Source organism: Hydra vulgaris, chromosome 06 (genome assembly GCF_038396675.1).
Source record: "Hydra vulgaris chromosome 06, alternate assembly HydraT2T_AEP".
Classification (NCBI taxonomy): domain Eukaryota; kingdom Metazoa; phylum Cnidaria; class Hydrozoa; order Anthoathecata; family Hydridae; genus Hydra; species Hydra vulgaris.
The window spans coordinates 14,605,001-14,628,440 of NC_088925.1; the positions used below are offsets into that span (position 1 = coordinate 14,605,001).

General features: G+C 26.7%; 1 protein-coding gene across 2 annotated transcripts in view; it reads left to right on the top strand.

Annotated features, from left to right (window-relative positions):
- Positions 1–23,440, top strand: part of LOC100214825 (dynein axonemal heavy chain 7) — a 106,202-nt gene that overhangs the window by 29,063 nt on the left and 53,699 nt on the right. For both annotated transcript variants that reach the window (XR_010638995.1, XM_065799301.1), the window contains exons 19-34: positions 176–374; positions 801–941; positions 1,058–1,214; positions 1,662–1,717; positions 1,795–1,904; positions 3,161–3,329; positions 3,451–3,553; positions 9,073–9,200; positions 15,403–15,486; positions 15,666–15,794; positions 15,935–16,033; positions 16,985–17,119; positions 17,299–17,412; positions 19,677–19,826; positions 19,946–20,128; positions 22,340–22,519. Coding sequence is in view for 1 of the 2 variants with exons in the window: in XM_065799301.1 (XP_065655373.1) it covers positions 176–374; positions 801–941; positions 1,058–1,214; positions 1,662–1,717; positions 1,795–1,904; positions 3,161–3,329; positions 3,451–3,553; positions 9,073–9,200; positions 15,403–15,486; positions 15,666–15,794; positions 15,935–16,033; positions 16,985–17,119; positions 17,299–17,412; positions 19,677–19,826; positions 19,946–20,128; positions 22,340–22,519 (2,137 nt within the window). In the remaining variant the exon portion in view is untranslated. The remainder of the gene's footprint in view (positions 1–175; positions 375–800; positions 942–1,057; positions 1,215–1,661; positions 1,718–1,794; positions 1,905–3,160; positions 3,330–3,450; positions 3,554–9,072; positions 9,201–15,402; positions 15,487–15,665; positions 15,795–15,934; positions 16,034–16,984; positions 17,120–17,298; positions 17,413–19,676; positions 19,827–19,945; positions 20,129–22,339; positions 22,520–23,440) is intronic.

Below are 23,440 nucleotides of genomic sequence, written 5' to 3' on the forward strand. Positions count from 1 at the left end.
TTATTATGTATTTTACATGTTTTTATATAACTTGATGTGAGCTTTATTAAGCTAGTATACATACATGTTTTTATTTAATTTATTGTGAGCTTTTGTAACCTAGTACACACATGTTTTTATATTATTCATTGTGAGCTTTATTTAGCTTGTTCATTTTTGTAATGCTATTTGTTAGAGTAAAGCCTCATTTAAAGAAATGTTTTGAGGGTATTGCTTCGCTTGAATTTACCGAAGACTTTGATATTAAAAGTATGATGAGTTCTGAAGGAGAAGTTGTCCCATTGATATCAAGTATATCTACTTCAGCTGCTCGAGGTCTAGTTGAAAAGTGGTTGCTTGAACTGCAAAATCTAATGTTTGAAAGTCTCAAAGAGGTAATCATAGCAAGTGTGTGCAATGACTACTACCAAATTTCAACTTAATAGTAGTCTTTATTAGTATTAAAAAATCGAAATAAAAAATGTTTTGAATAAAAAGTGAAAGTTTAATGTTTTGATTTTTAAGTATATTATAATTTAATTTAGTTTGTTTTTAATTTATTTTGTACTTAAAAAGTATATTAAGTATATGCACATTTAAATATTTGCAAACTTAAACAACAGAAGGCATTTTTAGGACTTAAAGATATATAAAGAATTCAGCACTGAAATAAAAACATTTTCTCTGTCGATATTGCCTTAAAAATGTTATTGTAAATATATTTAAATAATTCTCAATTAGATAAATTTTTTAAATTAAAGAAATTCAACTTATAATTCAATAGACAAAATGCTTATTTGAAACACAAAATTTCTGTTTAGACAATTGTACAGGCAATGGCAAATTATCTAAAAGTTACACGTACAAAGTGGGTAACACAATGGCCAGGACAAGCTGTTTTAGCAGTTACACAATTTTACTGGACTGCATATATGCATGAATCTATAAAAGGAGGCCAACAAGTTTGCATTTGTTTTTTATTACATCAAATTATATTTTTAACACATGGTGTTCATTTAAATGATTTTTTTTTTATAGCTACTTTAGATTATTCAATTTAATAATAAAAATTTTTTAGAAGTTGGATGCTTATCTTAAGCAGAATAATGAACAGATAGATGAAATAGTATCACTAGTAAGAGGAAAACTGTCAAAGCAACATCGAGCAACATTAGGTGCATTGGTTGTTTTAGATGTCCATGCTCGTGATGTATTAGTTGAACTGGCTGGTGAAGGTAGATATGTTTTTTCTACATATTATTTAATTGGTAAAAAATAATACTTTATGGCACTTCTTATACTTTAAGGTTAAAGTTTTTAACTTTTTTTTATCTGAAGATTAAATGTTTATGTATGACAGTTTTATTGAAAATTTTTAAAAGTATTTTTCATTAGTTTGAACCATTTAATTAATGCGTCAATAAAAATTATTGAAGCCAAAACCCAATAAACAAAAAATTCCTAAAATTTTTTTTGAAGGTTGTTATGGTTGTTAGGTAAAATTTTATAGAGTGATTTTGTAGAATTATCTTTGTGCAATATGATATTAAAAATTATTTGTTCATATCAATTGTATGAAAAGGTTTAATTTATTTCGTTGGTATAAAAGTATTAATTTATTATGTAGATATTAAACTGTTAATTTATTATGTAGGTATAAAAGATGAAAATTTATTATGTAGGTATAAAAGATGAAAATGATTTTAAATGGCTGGCACAACTAAGATATTATTGGGAGGTAAATTTATTATTAGTTTTTTAGTTTTTAAAATTTTGAGCGTCTTGAGTTATGCTTTTTAATTTTTTTCTTTTTAGAATAATTTAATGATGACTCGCATGATAAGTGCTCATTTGCCTTATGGATATGAATATTTAGGAAACTCAGGTCGTCTTGTAATAACACCACTAACTGATCGTTGTTACAGGTAACTTAACATAACTTTTATGGTACTAGAGTATAGTTTGATTTAAAATTCTTTTTTTCTACTGTATTCACCTCCCTAAGGCTAGAGGGAGCCAGGAGGCTACTTATTTTTTTTAACTGTTGTTAAAGCCCTCTCTCTCTGAAACACAAGTCTTAAAAAATATTGCCACTGTACAGAAAAGCAAGTTGAGTGCTGTACTACCAAGGATGTAGTAGAGATCAAACTTGGAACTTCTTGCTTACAAGCACTCACAACACCGCTACCAAATGTTGTGGTAGATTTAGTTGGTATCGTACTAAACATTTATACAATATAACTATGTACTGTTGAGGCATCAAACAATTTTTTAACAGGTTATCAGTGACATAGCTAAAGTGTGGTAGGTAAGGGTTGTAGCCCTTCTTCAATAGTAAGACCTTATCCAAGTTTATAAGTACAAAAAATTTTTTATTTCTTGTAACCTTAGTTTATCTTATCTTTGTGCAATAATTTAACTATTGTTTGTTGCTGTGGCTGCTTACTCATGTCTGTTATTGTGATTTGCTGCAGATTAAAAGGTAAATTTAAATCTGCAATTAAAGGCTGAAATTTATTTTTAGTTCAGTATTGACTATATATCACAATAACTTCATTATGTTCCCTAAAATCTCCAAACAATTTTAAATACTTTTAATTTAATTAACTTTAAAACAACCCTGATGTTTTTTCTTTTTTTACCATAGTTTTCAATCTATATTTACAATTACAACTAAGTTTACAATCTATATTTTTCAGAGCTGGACAGTAGAGTGACTCAGTCCACTACTCAGCTACATGCGGACTTTCCATTTTGTAATGGAGTTGTGAAAACGCTTTTACTAAGAAAATTTGGTAGCAGACTGTGGTTGCTACAAAAAAAATCCAAAGCTCAACTTTGTTGCCAATGATGTTTAGAAATACAATTTGAAATGGTTTAAATTTTGTATTTGATTCAAGTACTTTGAAGTGGCATGTGTGCTCTATATAAAATCTCTGCAACTAGATTGATGTATTAACTATATTATTTAAACATATGCGTCAATCTAGACTTTTCCATCATCTTGTTGAAGTAATCTTTATCTAAAGTTAAACAAAAACTTTTAAAAATACAATTGTAGAACAATTGCAATTTTCTTATTGCAATATATAATAAATGATCCAATGTATTCTATGTTTTAATAATTTTTTTTACTGTTTTTATTTATATTATTTTTGCTTATGCAAATTAATATATTTAGAACACTGTTTGGAGCACTACAATTGCATTTGGGTGGAGCACCAGAAGGTCCAGCTGGAACAGGGAAGACAGAAACAACCAAAGACCTTGCAAAGGCAGTTGCTAAACAATGTGTTGTTTTTAACTGCTCTGATGGACTTGATTTTATTGCATTAGGAAAATTTTTCAAAGTAAAATTTATATCAGTTTCTGTTTTATATTATTTATATTATTTCCTGTGTTATATTGTGCAATTTAAATCTAATAAATTGCATTTTTGTGGGATAAAACACCTAATATTATGTTTTTTAGGGACTTGCATCTTGTGGAGCATGGTCTTGTTTTGATGAATTCAATCGTATAGACTTGGAAGTCTTATCAGTAGTTGCACAACAAATTCTAACAATACAAACAGGTGTGACCATTTTATTGTTAGAACTTTTATCTTTTAAAGAAATGCTTTTTTAAGGAACTTTGATAATAGTTTACTAAATGTATAAACAAAATTAGTAATAAAAAATATAAATCAGTCTTATTATAAACAGTTGCGTCCAAAAGTAATAGGACAAACAGCTTTTTTGTTATATTTTCCTATTGAGTTAACTTTTTAAAATAAAATTTCTTGTGTCAAATGTCAAATAGTACTACAATTATGAAAAACAAAGCAAAAATTCAAATTTTACTAAAAGAATGCAAATGATTGGCTCAAAAGTAATTGTACTAACGAAATAAAAAAAACGTTAAAAACGTTAACGAAATACGTTTAAATACGTTTAAAAACAGTATTGACGCAACAAGTAGTAAATTTTTAGCATTTTTTTATGATGATTTTTGTTATATAATATGTTAACTGTTATATTCTGTTTTATATATTTTATAATCTATATATAATGCTAGTACTTGGTTAGAAACGGTTTTGCCACAATGACAGCATTGCATTATCCAAATTAATTGAAACATTAATTGTTATTTTCTTACAATTACATTTAATCAATTCAAATAAATTCTGTTAATTAGTTAACTTGCAGCCGCTAATTATTCTCTCAATGTGCTCCTAAAGATGTTCTATTGGGTTCAGGTCTGGATATTGTGCTGGCCATTCCAAGACACCAACTTTCTTATAGACAGAAAGTTCTGTGACTAGCTTGGATGTTTGCTTTGGATTGTTGTTATGTTGGAAAGATTAACTGTGCAACATTTTGTTCTTTGCATGTGGCAGCATTATGACCTTGATTATTTCTTTATACATGATTTTGTTCATAGTACCTTGAACTTGATAGGTTGGACCTACTTAATTACAGCTAAAACATGACCAAACCATTACTGAGCTGCCACCATGCTTCACTGTGGGAACTTGGTACTAAACATTATTTCAGCGACTACTGGACATTGAACATTAGGGATATGACTTTTTAATTTTTTTTCAAATAAAATGTTTCCTGTATCATAAATCGATGAACTTTTACCTAAAATCATGAAAAAAGGCCCAAATAGCTTTCTGCAACAAAAAAAGGTCACCCCCAAAATAAAAATTTGATTTACCATTTTTATACATTCATTTTTGACCGATGTTTTAATCTTAAGCTTAATTCTCAGCTTAATTCTATTTATTTCATTATTTTGTTATGAATTTATAAATATAACGCCACACGTTACCATGGCAACGAAACGGCCGTGTGCCGGCAAATACTTGGAACTGTTATGTGATGACGTCATTGTGTTACCACGGTGATATAGACGACTGTAACAGACTGTAGAAGATTATAGAACTTAGTAGAACATTCTGGAAGCTCTAAATAATTATATAAGCGAGCTGCTGTCAGAGCTCAGTGTTGATAATGTGAATAGTTCTATGAAGTACTCTGCGTGTAACTGAGCTAATAAGGAACTACTGTAGCGAACTGAAGACGCTGTAAGTGTACGAAGTATAAGTAGTTGTAGCATTATCGTTAGGATACGGACTGGATTATCGAACTGTTATCAACATTGACTGGATTATCGAACTATAATTGGATTACTATACAGTTAAAGTATTTTATTAATTAAACGACTTTATTAAACGGATATTTACGCTCAGCTATCCGTAAAGTCGTAACAATATTATATGATGTCTCACAAGAAAAGTCATACCACAGTAACAAAGAACAAGAAGACTTGGACTAAAAATTTGGTGAGATTTCAAGAGTCACACAGAAGAAGAGGAAGCGTGGCTGTAGAAGAACATTCACTCAATGAAAAATCCAGAATACCACTTCAATTGCAGATCGTAGGAAGATACCAGTTTCTCGGAGCATATGTTAAAGGAAGAAAAGAACGAATAGACCAAATTTCTAAGGAAATTACAAAATTGTGGGACAATAAACTGAATTTTCCACGTGTGTCTGATCAAGTGATAAGAGCAAAGCTTATGAAGGTGCTGAAGGTCTATGATGAATGTGTCAAGCGTGGAAAATATGATGTTCTCAATGCATTATTTGACATCACGGAAGTGAATGGCCAGTGGTTATCCTCGGAAGATAAACGTCTATACCACCTACAAAAAGAAAGTAAAGGACAGGTGGGTACTCAACAGGACAAGTGGCAAGTAAAGAAACCATTCACCCTTCCAAGAGAAGGAAAGTCCAGTCTGGAACAGCAATACCTTCCACATCACAAGTCCTGTCTACCACAGACAGTGGTACTGAATCTGAAAACTGCAAAAGTAAGAGTGAAGATGATGAAGACGACGACGGTGATAAAGACAATGATGAGGACACTCAGAAAAAAACTAGAAAGCACTACAAAAGTAAATTTGCTGTAAGTATGGTTACATCAAGTGGAGTTTCCACAAAGAAAGCTGCTAAAATATGCAATGTATTATCACAACAAGGTATTGATATTCCAACTCCAAGTCAATCAGCAATTTACAAGTCCATATTCAAAGAGGCAGGTAAATTAAAAAAAGAAATGAAACAACAACTTAAAATGGAACAGTGGTCCTTACACTTTGACGGCAAACGAATAGATGATAAGGAATATCAGGTAGTTGTACTTCAGAATGAAAGAACTGACGTGAAACTTGATGCACTGCGTTTAAAAGATGGCAAAGCTGAAACTGTTGCTGAAAAAATTGCCAAACTTATTGATGAATACAATTTGTGGAATTCAATTAAGATGATCATTACTGATACAACAAACGTCAATACTGGGAAGAGAAATGGAGTTGTTGTGAAGTTGCAACGTATGTTTAAATTAAAGGGTGTCACAATACCACAATTTATCGGTTGTCAGCATCACGTACTAGACAGGATTCTCCGTCTGGTGATGGACGAAGAACTTGGGGTGATACCAAATCTCCAAACATTGAATACCCATTTGTGTCTGAACTGTTGAATAAGTATGATGAACTGAAGGATAAGTTTGTGAATGGAACTGTAGAAATTCTTGATAAATCAGGGTGGAGAGACGATATGAAGTTTTTGTACCATTTAACAAGAGTGTTTAGGTTCTATGAAGAACAAAGAAACTTCCCTCTGATTCACTTTCAGAACATTCCTAATATGAGCAATGCCAGATGGAACTCAAGAGCCATTCTCGCCATTCTGGCGTTCATTCTTATGCCTGAAGCGAGAAAGAATTTGGAGAAGGTTTGCAGGTTCATTTCATATGAGTGGGCAGAACATTGGTTTAGTAGTCAAAAGTACAATGACAATGACTTCAAGAATTTATCTGATGTATTGAAGCCTTACAAAAAGGCATTGCAGTCATTCAAAAATCACTGGAAGAAAGAGCCATCCGTCATCGACATACCACGAAGTAATCAGATAGCTGAACGTGCAATCAAGGTGATGCAAGACCTGTATGCTTCCTGCAGAAAGAAAGACAAACTGCAACTTCGATTCATTCTAAGTAATAAGCGCTAGACTCTTTATGAGACGTGAGCATCATGTGACCCATGTACTAAACACAGTAGGCCTATAGACACAGACAGTTATGTATATTGTTGTACTAGACGCTTTGATACTGTTAATTTTGTAATACTTGTATAATTATATATCACATAATGTTTTTTGTTATATCACAGTACATGTTGCATAAATAAATAAAATAACAACAGGAGTATGACTCTTACAACATCTTCAGCCTTTAATATTCATTTACTGTACAAAAGTGTACCTATTGAAAATTCGATTTTTTGGTTTTGGGGTGACCTTTTTTCAAAATATGTCAAAATGAAACATCTATTCGTTCTTTTTACATAAAAGTTCATTGAATTACGATACAGGCCTAGTAGGTTGCAAAAAAGTCATATCCCTATTGAACATATTTAATACCATCATAAGAACAATAAACTTGATGTGACTGTATAAACTCACAATGAGTTTCTTTGGATCTGTCTTTGACAATCTCACTAAAACATTATCTTGGTAAATGTTTGTTGATTTTGGCCTTCCTGATTTTAGCAAAGTATGGAAATGTTCCAGCTGTCAAAAAACTTTCAATGTATAGCCAACTGTTGATTGTTATACAAAGAATAATGAAAAAAATTAAGATTTTTATGCTGCAATAAAGTTTCTTCATTCCTATATATACTTACTTAAACCCAAACCTTTGGTCAATGTATGTACTAAAGTCCCCACATCTCCCAATTTCAATATATATATATATATATATATATATATATATATATATATATATATATATATATATATATATATATATATATATGTTCTTAAAAGAACAGAGCAATTATATATTAGTAGATAATCACTTAACAAAATTTTTTTCCATTTAACACTGTGATTCATCAACAAAGATTCATCAGAAATGGATTTCTGATGAATCTTTGTTGATGAAACACAGTGTTAAATGGAAAAAAATTTTGTTAAGTGATTTTCTACTAATATATATATATAAATATATATATATATATATATATATATATATATATATATATATATATATATATATATATATATATATATATATATATATATATATATGTTTACATATATATATATATATATATATATATATATATATATATATATATATATATATATATATATATATATATATATATATATATATATATATATATAATTTATAGAAATAATTTAAAAATATATATGTATATATATATGTATATTTATACATATATATATATATATATATATATATATATATATATATATATATATACATATATATATATATACATATATATATATATACATATTTTTAAATTTTTTTTTTTTAATATTTTTCTTGTGGATGGTAAAATGCTATAAAATGTTTACATATATATATATATATATATATATATATATATATATATATATATATATATATATGTTTACATATATATATATATATATATATATATATATATATATATATATATATATTATATATATATATATATATATATATATATATATATAATTTATAGAAATAATTTAAAAATATATATGTATATATATATGTATATTTATACATATATATATATATATATATATATATATATATATATATATATACATATATATATATATACATATATATATATATACATATTTTTAAATTTTTTTTTTTTAATATTTTTCTTGTGGATGGTAAAATGCTATAAAATGTTTACATATATATATATATATATATATATATATATATATATATATATATATATATATATATATATATATATATATATATATATATATATATATATAATTTATAGAAATAATTTAAAAATATATATGTATATATATATGTATATTTATACATATATATATATATATATATATATATATATATATATATATATATATATATATATACATATATATATATATACATATATATATATATATATATTTTTGAATTTTTTTTTTTTAATATTTTTCTTGTGGATGGTAAAATGCTATAAAATGAACTTTTTAGAATTTTAAATTTTAGGAATCAGTTCTGGTAATGACAGGTTGCTATTTGAAGGCACTGACATTCATTTGGATTCAACATGCGCTATTTTTATTACAATGAATCCTGGTTATGCTGGGAGATCAGATTTACCTGATAATTTAAAAGTAAGAATAATTTAGAGCTAGTGGTTTACTAGTCATATAATTGGTTATTATTGATCATGAACTAATTTATTTTTTATTCTGCATTTCTTAACTTTACTTTTAAAAGGAATTAATTATAATGCTAACACTATATAGGATTGTAGCAGTTTAAAAATATTTTCATGTTACCAGAAAATATTACCACAGTACCAGAAAATATTTTGACGCTACCAGAAAAAATATTTTAACAGTACCAGAAAATATTTTCACAGTAGCAAAAAATATTTTGACGCTACCAGAAAATATTTTGACGCTACCAGAAAATATTGGCACTGTTAAAACTTTATAGTTTTATTTTTTCAATTATTATAAAAGAAAAAGAAATTTTATAAACAAAATGCTTGAAGTTTGTAAAGAATATAAAACGCCGCTGATAGTATCATGATGAAGTAACCATCTTTTGGGAGCTTGAGTGCAACTCTGGCATTTATTAGGTTAATAATTAAAAAAAAGATTGTAATAATAAAAAAGAAGTGAAAAGTAAGTTTTTTTTCCTTAACTTTGATTTAAACAACTTTAATTCTAAAAATAAATTTAAAAAGGTTAAAATAGTTGTTAACATTATTTTCAAAAAATATGCAGTTGTTAAGCTATTATAATAAAAATAAATTTGCTATATGATCAATCAAGTAATAATAATAAATATTCTAAAAAAATTATTTAAAATGATTTTTACAAATGGTAAAGTTCTTAATCTTAAGTAAACACCTTAAGGAATGATCATTTTATTTTTAATTATTTAAAAAAAAAGAAGTTTAAAAATTTTTCACCATTGGCAATGGCACAACACAAAAAATATACATTGTATATACTCTCTCTCTTTCTATATATATATATATATATATATATATATATATATATATATATATATATATATATATATATATATATATATTATATATATATATATATATATATATATATATATATATATATATATATATATATATATATATATATATATGTATATATATATATATATATATATATATATATATATATATATAAATATATATATATATATATATATATTGGAACTTTTTCGTAAGACAGATCCAGGATGTAGTATTAAGACCAGTGCTTTCCTTAAAATACTGAATTGCATCTACCTGTGTGCTACGTGGTTTGATTGATTGGATATTGAGTAGGGATAGTCGATCTTCATATTTTTTTCCCCTTAACGAATAGCATAATTTAGTGGCTCTTCTTTGTACTCGTTCGATAACTTTTTCATCGACTTTGTTGAATGGAGCCCATGCAGGCTTTACATACTCAAGGTGAGGTCTCACAAATGTGGTATAAAGTGTTTTAATTATGGCTGTTAAAGATATTGGTCTATATTCAGATGGGTCGTTTTGTTTACCTTTTTCTTTATATATTGGCATCACATTCGCTTCTTTCCAATTATTAGGTATTATACCTGTTTCAAATGATGAAACTATCAGAAGAGAAATAGGCCAAGCTAAACCAGTGGCACACTCATTGAGAACATAAGGACTTATGCCATCTTGGCCAATCTCTTTGTATTTCTTCAAAGCATTCAACTGGCCAAAACTGCAGTTTCATTAAGATCAAATTGATCAATCTTGCATACCTGATCAGTCCTGTTTAAGAATTTAAACTTGTTTTTGTGATCAATTTTAGAAAAAGTAAACTCAAACTGTTTGCTAAGACATTCTGCTTTTTCAAGCAATTTTGTTAGCTCCATGCCGTCTTTTATCAAAGAGGCAACAATATGGTGATGGGAACATAATAATAGGGAACAGTAAACTTTGCTTTTTTTTGACTGAAAAAATAGTATTTTGTGAAAGACATCTGATTTGACTGATTTTTGTTGTATCACATTTTTTTCCCATAGCTGAAAATTTGAATAAAAAACTTAAAAAAATGACTAGACTTTGGTATCTTTATATAACAGAAAAAAAACATAAAATCCTTATTTAAAGATAATGACTTAATGATTATTATTAAGTTAAAAAAAATTAATTAAATAAAGCACAGATGCTTTAAATTAAAATAAATCACATTTAAACTTCAACCACACTAAAAACTAAAAATAACCTTAAATTGTCCAATATGCACCAATTTGACTATGACAGGTAATTGCTGACAGCCAGAGTTACCAATTGACAAACTTTTTATTAAATATTTTTATTAAATATGTTAAAAATTTTTATATTTTTAAAATAAAAATTTCAAAAATATAAAACATTTTATAATTATATTTTTATTTTAGATTTTAAAGAACAGAAATTGAGGTTTTTTTTTAACTAAAAACGAAAAATAGGGAATTTAATGAGATTTTAATTTGATTATCAATGTGTTTTTTTTATAAAATTATAATTATTTTTTGAAATTTTTATATAATTTTGCTTCGTTTGAAACCCAACATGATATACTTTTGAAAATTTTCTTTTTTATAATTTTAGGGATCTATTTAATCTTTAGTGTTGACATTGTGTATAAGAGTATATGTTATATTAATGAGAAAATATCAATTTATACGAATTCTCTTACAAATACAAATAATAATTTATTATTAAAAATTTTGGCTGGATTATGGTTACCACCATCATCAGCTCGTAAAAATTATACAAAAATTTTTTTTGTAATGTTAGAAAGAGTTTAAAATTAACTGATGTCAGCAGTTAAATGGCTTCTTTCTCGCCTACGTAAAAATGTAAAAAACGGAGTCCAAAATTTAGTTTTCACAAACTGCTTGTTAGCTAAATTAATTCTGCCGTTTAAAGGTGAACATTGGTACCTCTGTATTATAAGAGCTTTGCGCACTTTTTGATCAAATTTGTTTGTTTCAACATTAATTGTTTTTACGTTTTCCCACTTTATTTCTTGTAAGCAAAACATAGTTCAAGTCCTAATTTGACAACTCATAGAGCTTTGTTTACACCATTGTTATTTCCTGTGGAACAATAAAATCCATAAACTTGAGAATTCTGGTCCTATATCTTTCATTCATGGTCGTACTTCCATATTTATTTTGACAACATCATGAACAAAATACTTTAAAAATTGTAATGGCAGTAAATCCTCCTCTTGACCTAAAATCCTACCTAAGATATGTCAATAATAGCCACGCTAGATTTTTTAACACTCAAGGCGCAGAACAATTCCTAATTATCTTAAACAAACAACACCCTGTGATACAATGTACAATCAAAACTGAAAGTGAAAATTGAATTTTAAACTTCCTTGATTTAACCATAATAAATAATAAAAAAGAAAAATTTAAGTCTAAAGTTTACAGAAAGGAAGCCATTACTAATATCGAAATTAAACCTCACTTAAATCATGACCCTAAGATTTTAAACGCAATATTTAAAGGTTATGTTTACAGGGCTTATTCTATATGCAGTAATTTATATTTACAAGATGAGGTTAATGTACTTATTCAAATGTTTAACAAAAATGGGTACAACATATGCCAACTTACACGGATTGCAAACTTAATTGGAAATAAATAGTCCCTAAAAATCAACAAAATTCAATCAGACTCTCTTAACTTTCCTACTGTATCATTACCATTTATACCATCACTATCCCCGAAACTAAGGAAAGTATTTCAGAAAGCTTGCTATAGAGTAGTCTTCAAATCAAATCCAAATTTAGGAACATTACTAACGTTAAAAAACAAAACTAAATTGCCACAATATAGTCAACCCGGAACTTATTTAATTGAATGCAAATGCTCAAAGATATATGTAGGCGAATCTAAACTTCAAACTAGGACTCGAACTCAACAACATCTAAAAATTTTAAACATTATCAGTCTGCAATAGCCACCCATAATAAGTTTTGCTCACAAGAAATAAAGTTGGAAAATGTGAAAACAATTAAAGTTGAAACAAACAAATTTGATCAAGAAGTGCGCAAAGCTCTTGAAATACAGAGGTACCAATGTTCACCTTTAAATGATTTAATTTAGATAACAGCAGTTTGTGAAAACTAAATTTTGGATTCCATTTTTTACATTTTTATGTAAGCAAGAAAAAAGCCATTCAACTGCTGACGTCAGTTAATATTAAACTGTTTCTAATGTTACAAAAAAATTTTTTGTATAATTTTTACGTGCTGGTGATGCTGTTAACCATAATCCAGCAAAAATTTCTAATACTAAATTATTAATTATATTAAGAGAATTTGTATAAATATATATATATATATATATATATATATATATATATATATAAATATATATATATACATAGATACATACAAAAATACACCCACACACACACACACACACACACACACACACACACACACACACACACACACACACACACACACACACACACACACACACACACACACACACACACACACAATAAATTTCTAATTATTCAAAGGGACACTTATTGAATTTCCTGTTTAGTTGAATTAGTTGAAGCAATTTTCATTCCCTGTGAATTTTCCTTAACAAACTCATATTCATTAGTTATTCAAAATTTTGTTTATTTGAAATGGTTTTATGCTTGCTAGTAAATCTAAGTTTTTCTGAAATTGAAGATACCATTACATTGCTTTTCCACTTTATACAGTAAATCTAACACATTATAACTTGGCGTCCTTGCAAAAGAAGTTAAAAAAAGAAGACAACAGTTATGTTTTGGATACATAAACTTAACTTTTGTCTTCTTTTGGATACATGATTCTGTTGACAAAGCTGATGTTGACTAAGGGAGTTTGTAACTCAACTCGTTGGATTTTAAGACTTCAGAAGGGTGACTAAATTGGTGGAAAAATAGATATAATGCTGTTTTTTGAACTACTTCTAGTGAAGAAAAGTTGTGCCTAGAGGAAATAACAGCAAGTCAAGGGCAGACCCATTTACCATTTGATCCTCTTAAGGTATGAATTAAGGTATGAGTTTGATTTTATCAACAGCTTTCGCAAAATCTGTTAATCAAAAAGGTGAATAATGAGTAGGAGGAAAAATTAGAAAAGTTTGTTTAACATTCCTAGCAGCAGGAAATGGGGTTCTTGAAAAGCTGCTCATGTTGATAATTGAAAAGACAGAAATATTGTTGTTTAATTAATTAAAAAGTAATTAAAAATTTTAAATATTAAAAATTTAAATATTAAAAAGTAATTAAAAGTAATTAAAAAATGTTTAAAAGGTGTCAAAAGCCTACCACAAGGTTCAATTATGAAGTTTGGAAAGTTGCTTTAGCCATTGATTATTGCCCAGCTTATCCTAATGTTAACAACATCAAAGCAATTGAATTAGTATTTTTACTACCCAACTCAATCCCTAAAATTATAACTAATGAACCAGGGTGTTATAAGAGGATTGAAGGCTTTTTATCACACCAAAGTTGTGAGGCATCAGATAAATACATTGATGCTTGTTAAACGACCCCAAAGAGTGACATTCTTGACGCTATGCGCATGTTTATCAGATTATGGGGCGCTGTATTGGCAAACCCTGTAAAAATTGCTTTAAAAATGCAGGCATTTTGCTAGAAATACAGGTTATAAGTATAAATGGTGAAGACGACGCTTTCAAATTGATTCAAATTTTCAAATTCAAGAAAATATCAACAAGCTTAGATCATGTTGGTTAGTAGATAAAGGTTTTGCTGTTAACAACTATGTAAACATAGATTTACAGACTTGTACAAGTGAAACTAATGATACCACAGATAAAAAAATTTTAAATTCTATTTTAATTAATAATTGTACTGAGGAAGAAAAAGAGATAGATAAAAAGTCAAACAATTTTTCTTCCAAAATGCCAACATTATCACAAGCCTTGTATCAAAGATGCTTGAAAAACGCTCTTTTAGAAACAAAAAAGCAATTGAGAGTGGACAATTTTTTCAAAAAATTGTAAAGAATTTATTATTTTACAAGCAAAAGACTTAGGCAGCATTTTCAAAGCATTTTTAAACATCTTCTTTTTTACTCTCTACTTCTGTTAAAATTTGATAATAATTTGAAATAGGTCACTTTAAAATAGGTTTTCATTATTCAAAATTGTGGTTATTTAAACTAAATTTTTATTTGCCAAGGACATAAATAGGAGTTTACTGTACACACACACACACACACACACACACACACACACACACACACACACACACACACACACACACACACACACATATATTTATATTTTTTCAAAATTTATTTATATTTTTAGTCATTGTTTAGAAGTGTTGCAATGATGGTCCCTGATTATGCTCTTATCTCTGAAATATCTTTATATTCATTTGGCTTTGTCAATGTATTTTTTGTTTTTGAAGTGTTTTAATTTTTTTAATGTGTTTCATTTTTTATTTATTAAAATTTTATTCAAGTTCTCACTAATTTTTAAGTTAAAATTCTAATTTAAATAAGTTTTAAACTCATTTGGTGAAGAAAATGTTATGAGAAAAATTAATTTATTTGTATTTCAAATTTTAGGCTCGTCCATTGGCTGTTAAAATAGTTACAACCTATACATTGTGTTCAGAACAACTATCTTCACAATGTCATTATGATTATGGTATGAGAGCAGTTAAATCTGTCCTTACTGCTGCTGGAAATCTTAAGGTGAATATATTTTTCCAATTTTATCAAAAAATTAAAATAAAACATAAGACTATAAATTCCAGTTAAATTGAAATAGACAAAAAGGTTTTACTGTTGCTTTTTAATTAAAAAAATGTTTTTATTCAAATTTTATTACTTAGCTTAAATATCCAGATGAAAATGAAGAAGTGCTTATTCTTCGATCAATAATAGATGTTAACTTGCCCAAATTTTTAGCACAAGATCTTCCTTTGTTTAAGGTATCATATAAATACATTTGTGTTATATAAGTATAAATTAATATTGAAGGTGTGCTGGGTACCCAACCTGGATCCAGGGGTGAATTTTTTCAGCAGTTTTTCAGAGTTTATTTTTTTTTACATTTTTGGCATTTGTTTGACAGGCAAACTAATCAATGTTTTTGAAAAGCAGTATAGAAAATTATTAACAGTATTAATTTTAACTTGCAACAAACTTTTTGATAACGATTTTGTTTCACTTATTATTATTTTTTTTTCATGTTTCGAAATTATATTTTATTATAAGCCGGCTGTTTGAAAAAATTTGTTTAAATTTTGGTTTATAAATATACAAATTTAAAAATGTTAATTTATTGTTTTTATAAAAACAATAAATTAACATTTTTAAATTTGTATAATTTTAAAATTTTTAAATTTGTATAATTTTAAATTTTAAAATTATACAACTCAAAGTTGTATAATTTTAAAATTTTTTGAAAGTAGAATTATCTATTATCCATATGTACAAATGTATTATCTTTATATATACAAGTGCTATGTAATAGTTAAGTTACAAGAAGAGGAAATTCAGTAAAGTTGTAGGGAACTCCAGAAATGAGAAATCTGTTATGCATCTGCATATAGTGTTTTTGCATAATAGCATTTCATACGTAAAATTGTGGTCGTTACATTTTTTTTTTTTAAGAGCATTTTGTTTATAAAATTATCAAAATTTTGATAAAATAAAAAAAATTAGTTACCACTATTTAGTCAAGTTGACAGTGCAGGAGATTTAATGAACCTTTATTTCAAAAACAAAATAAAACCTATTGCTATGTACACAAAATTAGGAACTTGTTGTAACAAGACACATCTCTAGTTAATATTTTATATAGAAATTTGTTAATGTTTACATTTATTTTTGGAATATTTCATTGATTGTTTATTCTTATTTTCTGAAATTTTTTCAAGGCAATAACAACTGATTTATTCCCTGGAATTTCTTTGCCGAACCCAGACTACGTTATTCTAACTCAAGCTATCAAAACAAATGCTTCAAAACTAAATTTACAATTGACAGATTTTACATTAAGTAAAGTCTTACAGGTGGTTTATTTACTTTAATATTGTAACAATCTTATGTTGTTTATAAATATTTATTAGAACAAACAAGTTAAACAAAACATAATAAACAAAAATTGTTCTAATAGTCAAATAATTTTTGGTATATTTTAAAATACTTTTGTTTCTGTTGTGTTATTTTTTACAAACCGATTTTTGTATAGGTTTATGAAATGATGATAGTACGCCATGGATTCATGTTGGTGGGGGATCCATTTGGAGGAAAAACTATGGCTTACAAATTATTAGCTAAAGCTTTGACTGATATTAAAGATCAGGTAAGTTGATAAATTACCATTTTTCCTTTAGTTTGTTGTGTTTTTAGTAATGCTATTGTTTTTTTTTATTGTTATGGGGTAATTTTTAAACAACAAAGTTAAAGTATTAAAGCATTTTGTTAATTTATTATATCTAAGTTTATGCATACATATGTGCTACTAACATATGTGCTACTAACATATGTGCTACTAACATATGTGCTACTAACATATGTGCTACTAACATATGTGCTACTAACATATGTGCTACTAACATATGTGCTACTAACATATGTGCTACTAACATATGTGCTACTAACATATGTGCTACTAACATATGTGCTACTAACATATGTGCTACTAACATATGTGCTACTAACATATGTGCTACTAACATATGTGCTACCAACATATGTGCTACTAACATATGTGCTACTAACATATGTGCTACTAACATATGTGCTACTAACATATGTGCTACTAACATATGTGCTACTAACATATAGGATATATCAAACTTTTTATATTATTTTTAGAAAAATTAATTTTATTTGCATAAAGTCTACAGAAAAGCATTTCTATAGACCAATGTTTCACTAAAATCAACTTTTAATCATCATTAGTTTATCCGTTTGGATAAGTTTTTCTAGACTCGGAGCTATATCTCTGTGTTCTATTTTTGCTCTAATAAAACCTTGCCAGCTCTGAAAATCTCAATATGCTGATTCTGTTTTACAAGAGTGAATATGGGTAGGGTAGGGTGGCACTTCTGTTCAGTTCTGTTAGCTTTTCTAAATCTTTTTTTTCTATGTTATAAATGAAATTTTTCTTCAAGTTGAACTTAGCAAGAATTTTTATACTTTTGAAGAAAAAACTTTACAGGTTATGTCTTCTCTTATGTGAAGTCAAGTGATTACTTGGCCAGTTTTTTAGTCGGATTCCATAAATTATATTACTGTTCTTTAGCATTACTTTATATTACTTATAAGAGTTTCATTATGTACAATATTATAAGAGTTTCATTATGTACAATATAAGCCCTATTCGTAAAACTCCATAAGTTATTTTATGTTTTTTTACTTAAAATAGTTTCTAGATTAGAAAGATAAAAAAAAATGAAAAAAATCTTTTCAATCTTTTTTTATTGTTGTTTAATTTACTTTATTTTTATTATTGCTGTTTAATTTTCTTTATTTTTATTATTGTTGTTTAATTTACTTTATTTTTATTATTTTAAAGTTTACTTTACTTATAAAATTTTTGTTTAGTTTACTTTAATTTTATTATTGTTGTTTAATTTACTTTAATTTTATTATTGTTGTTTAATTTACTTTAATTTTATTATTGTTGGTTAATTTACTTTACTTTTATTATTTTTGTTTAATTTACTTTATTAAGTTCAGCAATAGAAGCCCTTATGTTTGAAACAATATACTTAAAATTGAGTTATTGATGAAATTTTTTATTATGAAACTTTAAGATAAACTACTTGGCTGAAATAAGATAATCACAATTAAAATATGGCACATATGTTTCTATTATATAAGTTCTTGTTTACATTTCTATATTGTCTCAATTTATGTTTTTTAATTTTCTTATTTAATAATGTTACAGTAAATATTATTGTATCCAACAATTTGTTTTCATCTTATTATCCACTTTTTCAAAACTTTTGTTTTTGTTTCTTTTTGATTAGAAATAATTTTAAACTCTAAACGTTTGAAATTTTTTGACTGCATTATTTGACACAAAGTAGCAGATTATTGAATAAAACATTTTACTGAGGCTATTTTATAAATAAGACTTGCATTTTGACTTTTATTATATTGTTTCCATAAAACACTTGAACTTTTTATAAGATTTTACATGTATTTGAAATTCCTTATGAAGGTTATCTTAGCTTTATCAGAAAAAATAAAATAGCAACTTGTTATTTTAAAATCAGAAAAATGTTTATACATGATCCACTACATCAAACGTATGGTACACTCTATAACAACTTGTTATTTTAAAATCAAAAATTGGTTCCATTACCTAAATACAATGTTACTACTAGAATATGACGATTCTATTACTTGAATAATATAATTCAAATACTAGAACGCAATGGTTCAACTACTAAAATACAATGATTCTACTACTTGAATACAATGATACTACTACTAAAACTACTACTTAAAAACTTTTACTATTTTACATTCAATATCTTTTTCTTTATATCTGAGATTCATTGTGTTTTCATTTTCTGACTTTATTTGATTTATGTGCATGCATTTTCGTTATAGAATCTCATGGATGAAAATAGAGTTCAAATATGCGTTTTAAATCCTAAATCAATAACTCTTGGCCAGTTATATGGTCAGTTTGATGCAGTGTCTCACGAATGGTCAGATGGAATACTAGCAGTTAACTATAGATTGTTTGCTTCTTCACAGGTTTCTGTTTTTATTGAAGAATAAAAAGTCAAATTAGATTCATTTTAATATTATCTTTTTTAAGTTGAAAAATATTTATTAATATTTTATGAATTCTCAGTAACAACTTGTTTTTTAAGACTCCTGACAGAAAATGGTTAATTTTTGATGGTCCAGTTGATGCAGTGTGGATTGAAAATATGAACACTGTGTTAGATGACAACCGCAAGCTCTGTCTAAATAGTGGTGAAATTATTCAACTTTCTCCATCAACTAATCTGATTTTTGAACCAATGGACCTAGAGGTTGCATCTCCTGCAACAGTGAGTTTTTTTTTCAGCATTGTTAGTTTTTGATTTTAAACATGGGTCATTTGTTAGTTCTAAATATGAGAAGACCCAATTTTTCTTCCAGTCACCTATAAAAACCACTAAGTTAGTAGACAAAAATAATTATTTAGGTATATAGTGATACCAAAGATTTGTTAATTAAAGAATTGTTTAGTGTTAAGAAAAATAATCAGGTGATCATTAAATTAATTAGAACGCTCTTACAAGTTTTTGATGATATTAACTAAAGTTATTTTTAGAAAGCACTTAACAAGACTTGGATAATAGATTATTAGATAATTTTGAGAGTATGGAAAAATGTTCTGGAAAGTTCTTAGTAAGAACACAAGCTGTAGAAGAATTAAAGGGATGCAAGAATGAGAGAATGAGAAGAATACAAAAATTGAACAACAAATTATTCAACATTTATTTTGCTTCAACTAAAATACATGTTATTGAAACCATTAGTTAAGTTTTTTCAATATACAACTTTCCACACAAACACCCAAGTTTATCATTGCTCATTAAATAAATTTGTTTAGCAAACTTTTCACAAATTTAAAATAATTTTCATTTATTGGTAACTTTTATTAAGTTCTAGTTGGTACTGTAAATGCTAATGCATAAAATAAGTTCTAAGCCTCTTTTTTTTTCAACTTTTTCACAAGAAGTTGCCACATTTTTAGTGTTAAAAGTACTTAATTTTAAAGTTTTGGTGATTAAAGTTTTTAAGTCCCTTTTCCCAATTGTATTTTTAGTTTTGTTATCTCTGAAAATACTAAAAAAATGTCTGCTATAAATTTTTCCAATAATGATACTAATACCACTTAAGTGCTCTAGACTTAACGCAAGCTGCACAAGCGAAATGCTGATGCTTATAATATTTAAATTACTAAAACTACACTGACAATTAGAAAAAGCATGAACACAGCTGTAATTTTTATGAATTTTATGAAAATTTTTCTCTACTTTTAACTGGAGATAAACAAGAATATAATAAAAGACAACTTTGGTTACACAATTTGTGCATTCACAAAACTGGTTTTGACTGTGCACAAATGTATATTAATGCTAAACCTTTTGGTATGAAGGCGAAAAAGAAGTAATTTGTTGCTTTTGTCATTACATTTCTGATTAACCTGCTATAGTTACTCAACTGGTTATATTTATGGATAACTGCTTTTCCCAAAATAAAAGTTGTTGCTTATTTGCAAAATAATGTATTCACACATTCCTTCATCAGAAAAGTTTTAATTAACTATCGCATCCCAGGTTGCATGCCCTGTGAAAGGTATTTTAGTTGTAGAACATCCATTGAACAATATTATGATGGATGATGAAACCCCCCTTTTTGAAAGCTCTTAATTTCAAAAGAGCATAAAACCCTTTGCTTAAAACTATTTAGAGGATCAGTGAGTTCAGAGGAGCTAAGTTTATAAAGAAGAATGAGTTGGTTAGCCGAATTTCAATGATTTCAAAATGCTCTAAGAAAATAACTCTTTTGATTTAATGATATAACTGAACTTATTAAACATGTTTGCCTGATGAGGAAAGTCTTTTAGAAATCAAGATTAAAGTTATGAAAAACGAAGAACATGGGAGTGACAAAAGAGACTTACTTTAATAAGTTTGAATAAAACTATATGAGTTAAGATTTTTTAAAGTTGTTAATCAGTTTTTAACTTTTAATTTTTTTTTGCTGAATTTCTCAACTATAATTTCTCAACTATAGTTTTTCAACTATAATTTCTCAGCTATAATTTCTCAACTATAATTTCTCAACTATAATTTCTCAACTATAATTTCTCAACTATAATTTCTCAATTATAATTTCTCAACTATAATTTTCATCATTCAACTAATGATTATTTTATTTTGAAAGCTTTTAATATTTGTATATTAAAAAAATAATATCATTTCATAAATTTGTTATTAATACTACATACTTCTTTGTATGTGTTATTTTTCTTAAGACTTACCAATTTAATTCTTAGCAATATTGATAATAATCTTATAAAATAATAAATATTCATTTTTCTTTATTAAGTATTTTTTATTTATTTCTAGAAAAAACTTGTTTTACATCTTATCAAAGTTTAATGAAAACATTTTTTTCCCCCCATAATAAAGAACTATTTGATCAAGAGTTATTTAATGTTGTAAAAATATTTCTTTGAAATTATTTATTTGTACCATTATTTTAAGGTAAGTAGATGTGGAATGGTTTACATGGAGCCACATATGTTAGGTTGGAGACCATTGCTTTTGTCGTGGTTAAACACATTACCTGAAAGTATTACTCTTGAAAAGAGAGAGCTTATTACAGAAAACTTTGACAGAGTTGTTAATCCTCTGCTGGCATTTTTAAGAAGAGGTGGTTTAAAAGTAAGTGATTTTTAAGAATGTTTGGTTTGAAAGTATTTTATTTTAATAAAATAATGGTTTAAAAGTGTTTTTATTAATGAATGTTTTAAATGTATATTGATTATAAGAAGGAATGTTTAAGAATTTTTAATAAGGAGTATTTTAAAAGTGTTTTTAAGAAGGAGTAGTTTAGAAATATATTGTTTTTAAGACTTAAAAGTACGTTATTTTGGTTTATAAAAAGTAGAAATGATATGTATATATATATATGTATATATATATATATATATATATATATATATATATATATATATATATATATATATATATATATATATATATATATATATATATGTATATATATATATATATATATATATATATATGTATTAGGGTTATGCTCCTGTACTGTAGTTTGATGAACTTTTACCTAAAAAGCACGAAATTAACTATTATTTGCATATCTTTTGAAAAAAGTTCACCCCTCCATTGAAAAATCGATTTTGACATAAGTACTACTATGTATTCAAATGTATTTAGAATGTCATAGTCGTGTAACACAATAAATTTTCAATCTAACAATGACTCAGACTGTTGATCTTGCTTGTTGCATAGAAGGAATAGAAGGTGCTGTTTGTCTTTAATTTTGCATGACAAATACATTTCCTTCATTACTTTGATTGCAGGCTCTGCGCATTGATTAGTTCTGGGGATCTGTAGTATGGATGGCTCTCGCCATCTCTCTTAAAAAATCAGAACACTTGAGTGAGATGAAATAAAAATTTCATATTATCTCTCCAGCCTGATGTTTCGAGAATTACTTCTATTCCGTTATCAAACTGTGTTTTCAGTTGTTTGTACTCCTTCAACAGTTGAGATACAAATAGATATTCGATGTTCGGCAGTTGTGTTTTGCTTCCAAGTTCTTCATCCATCACCAAG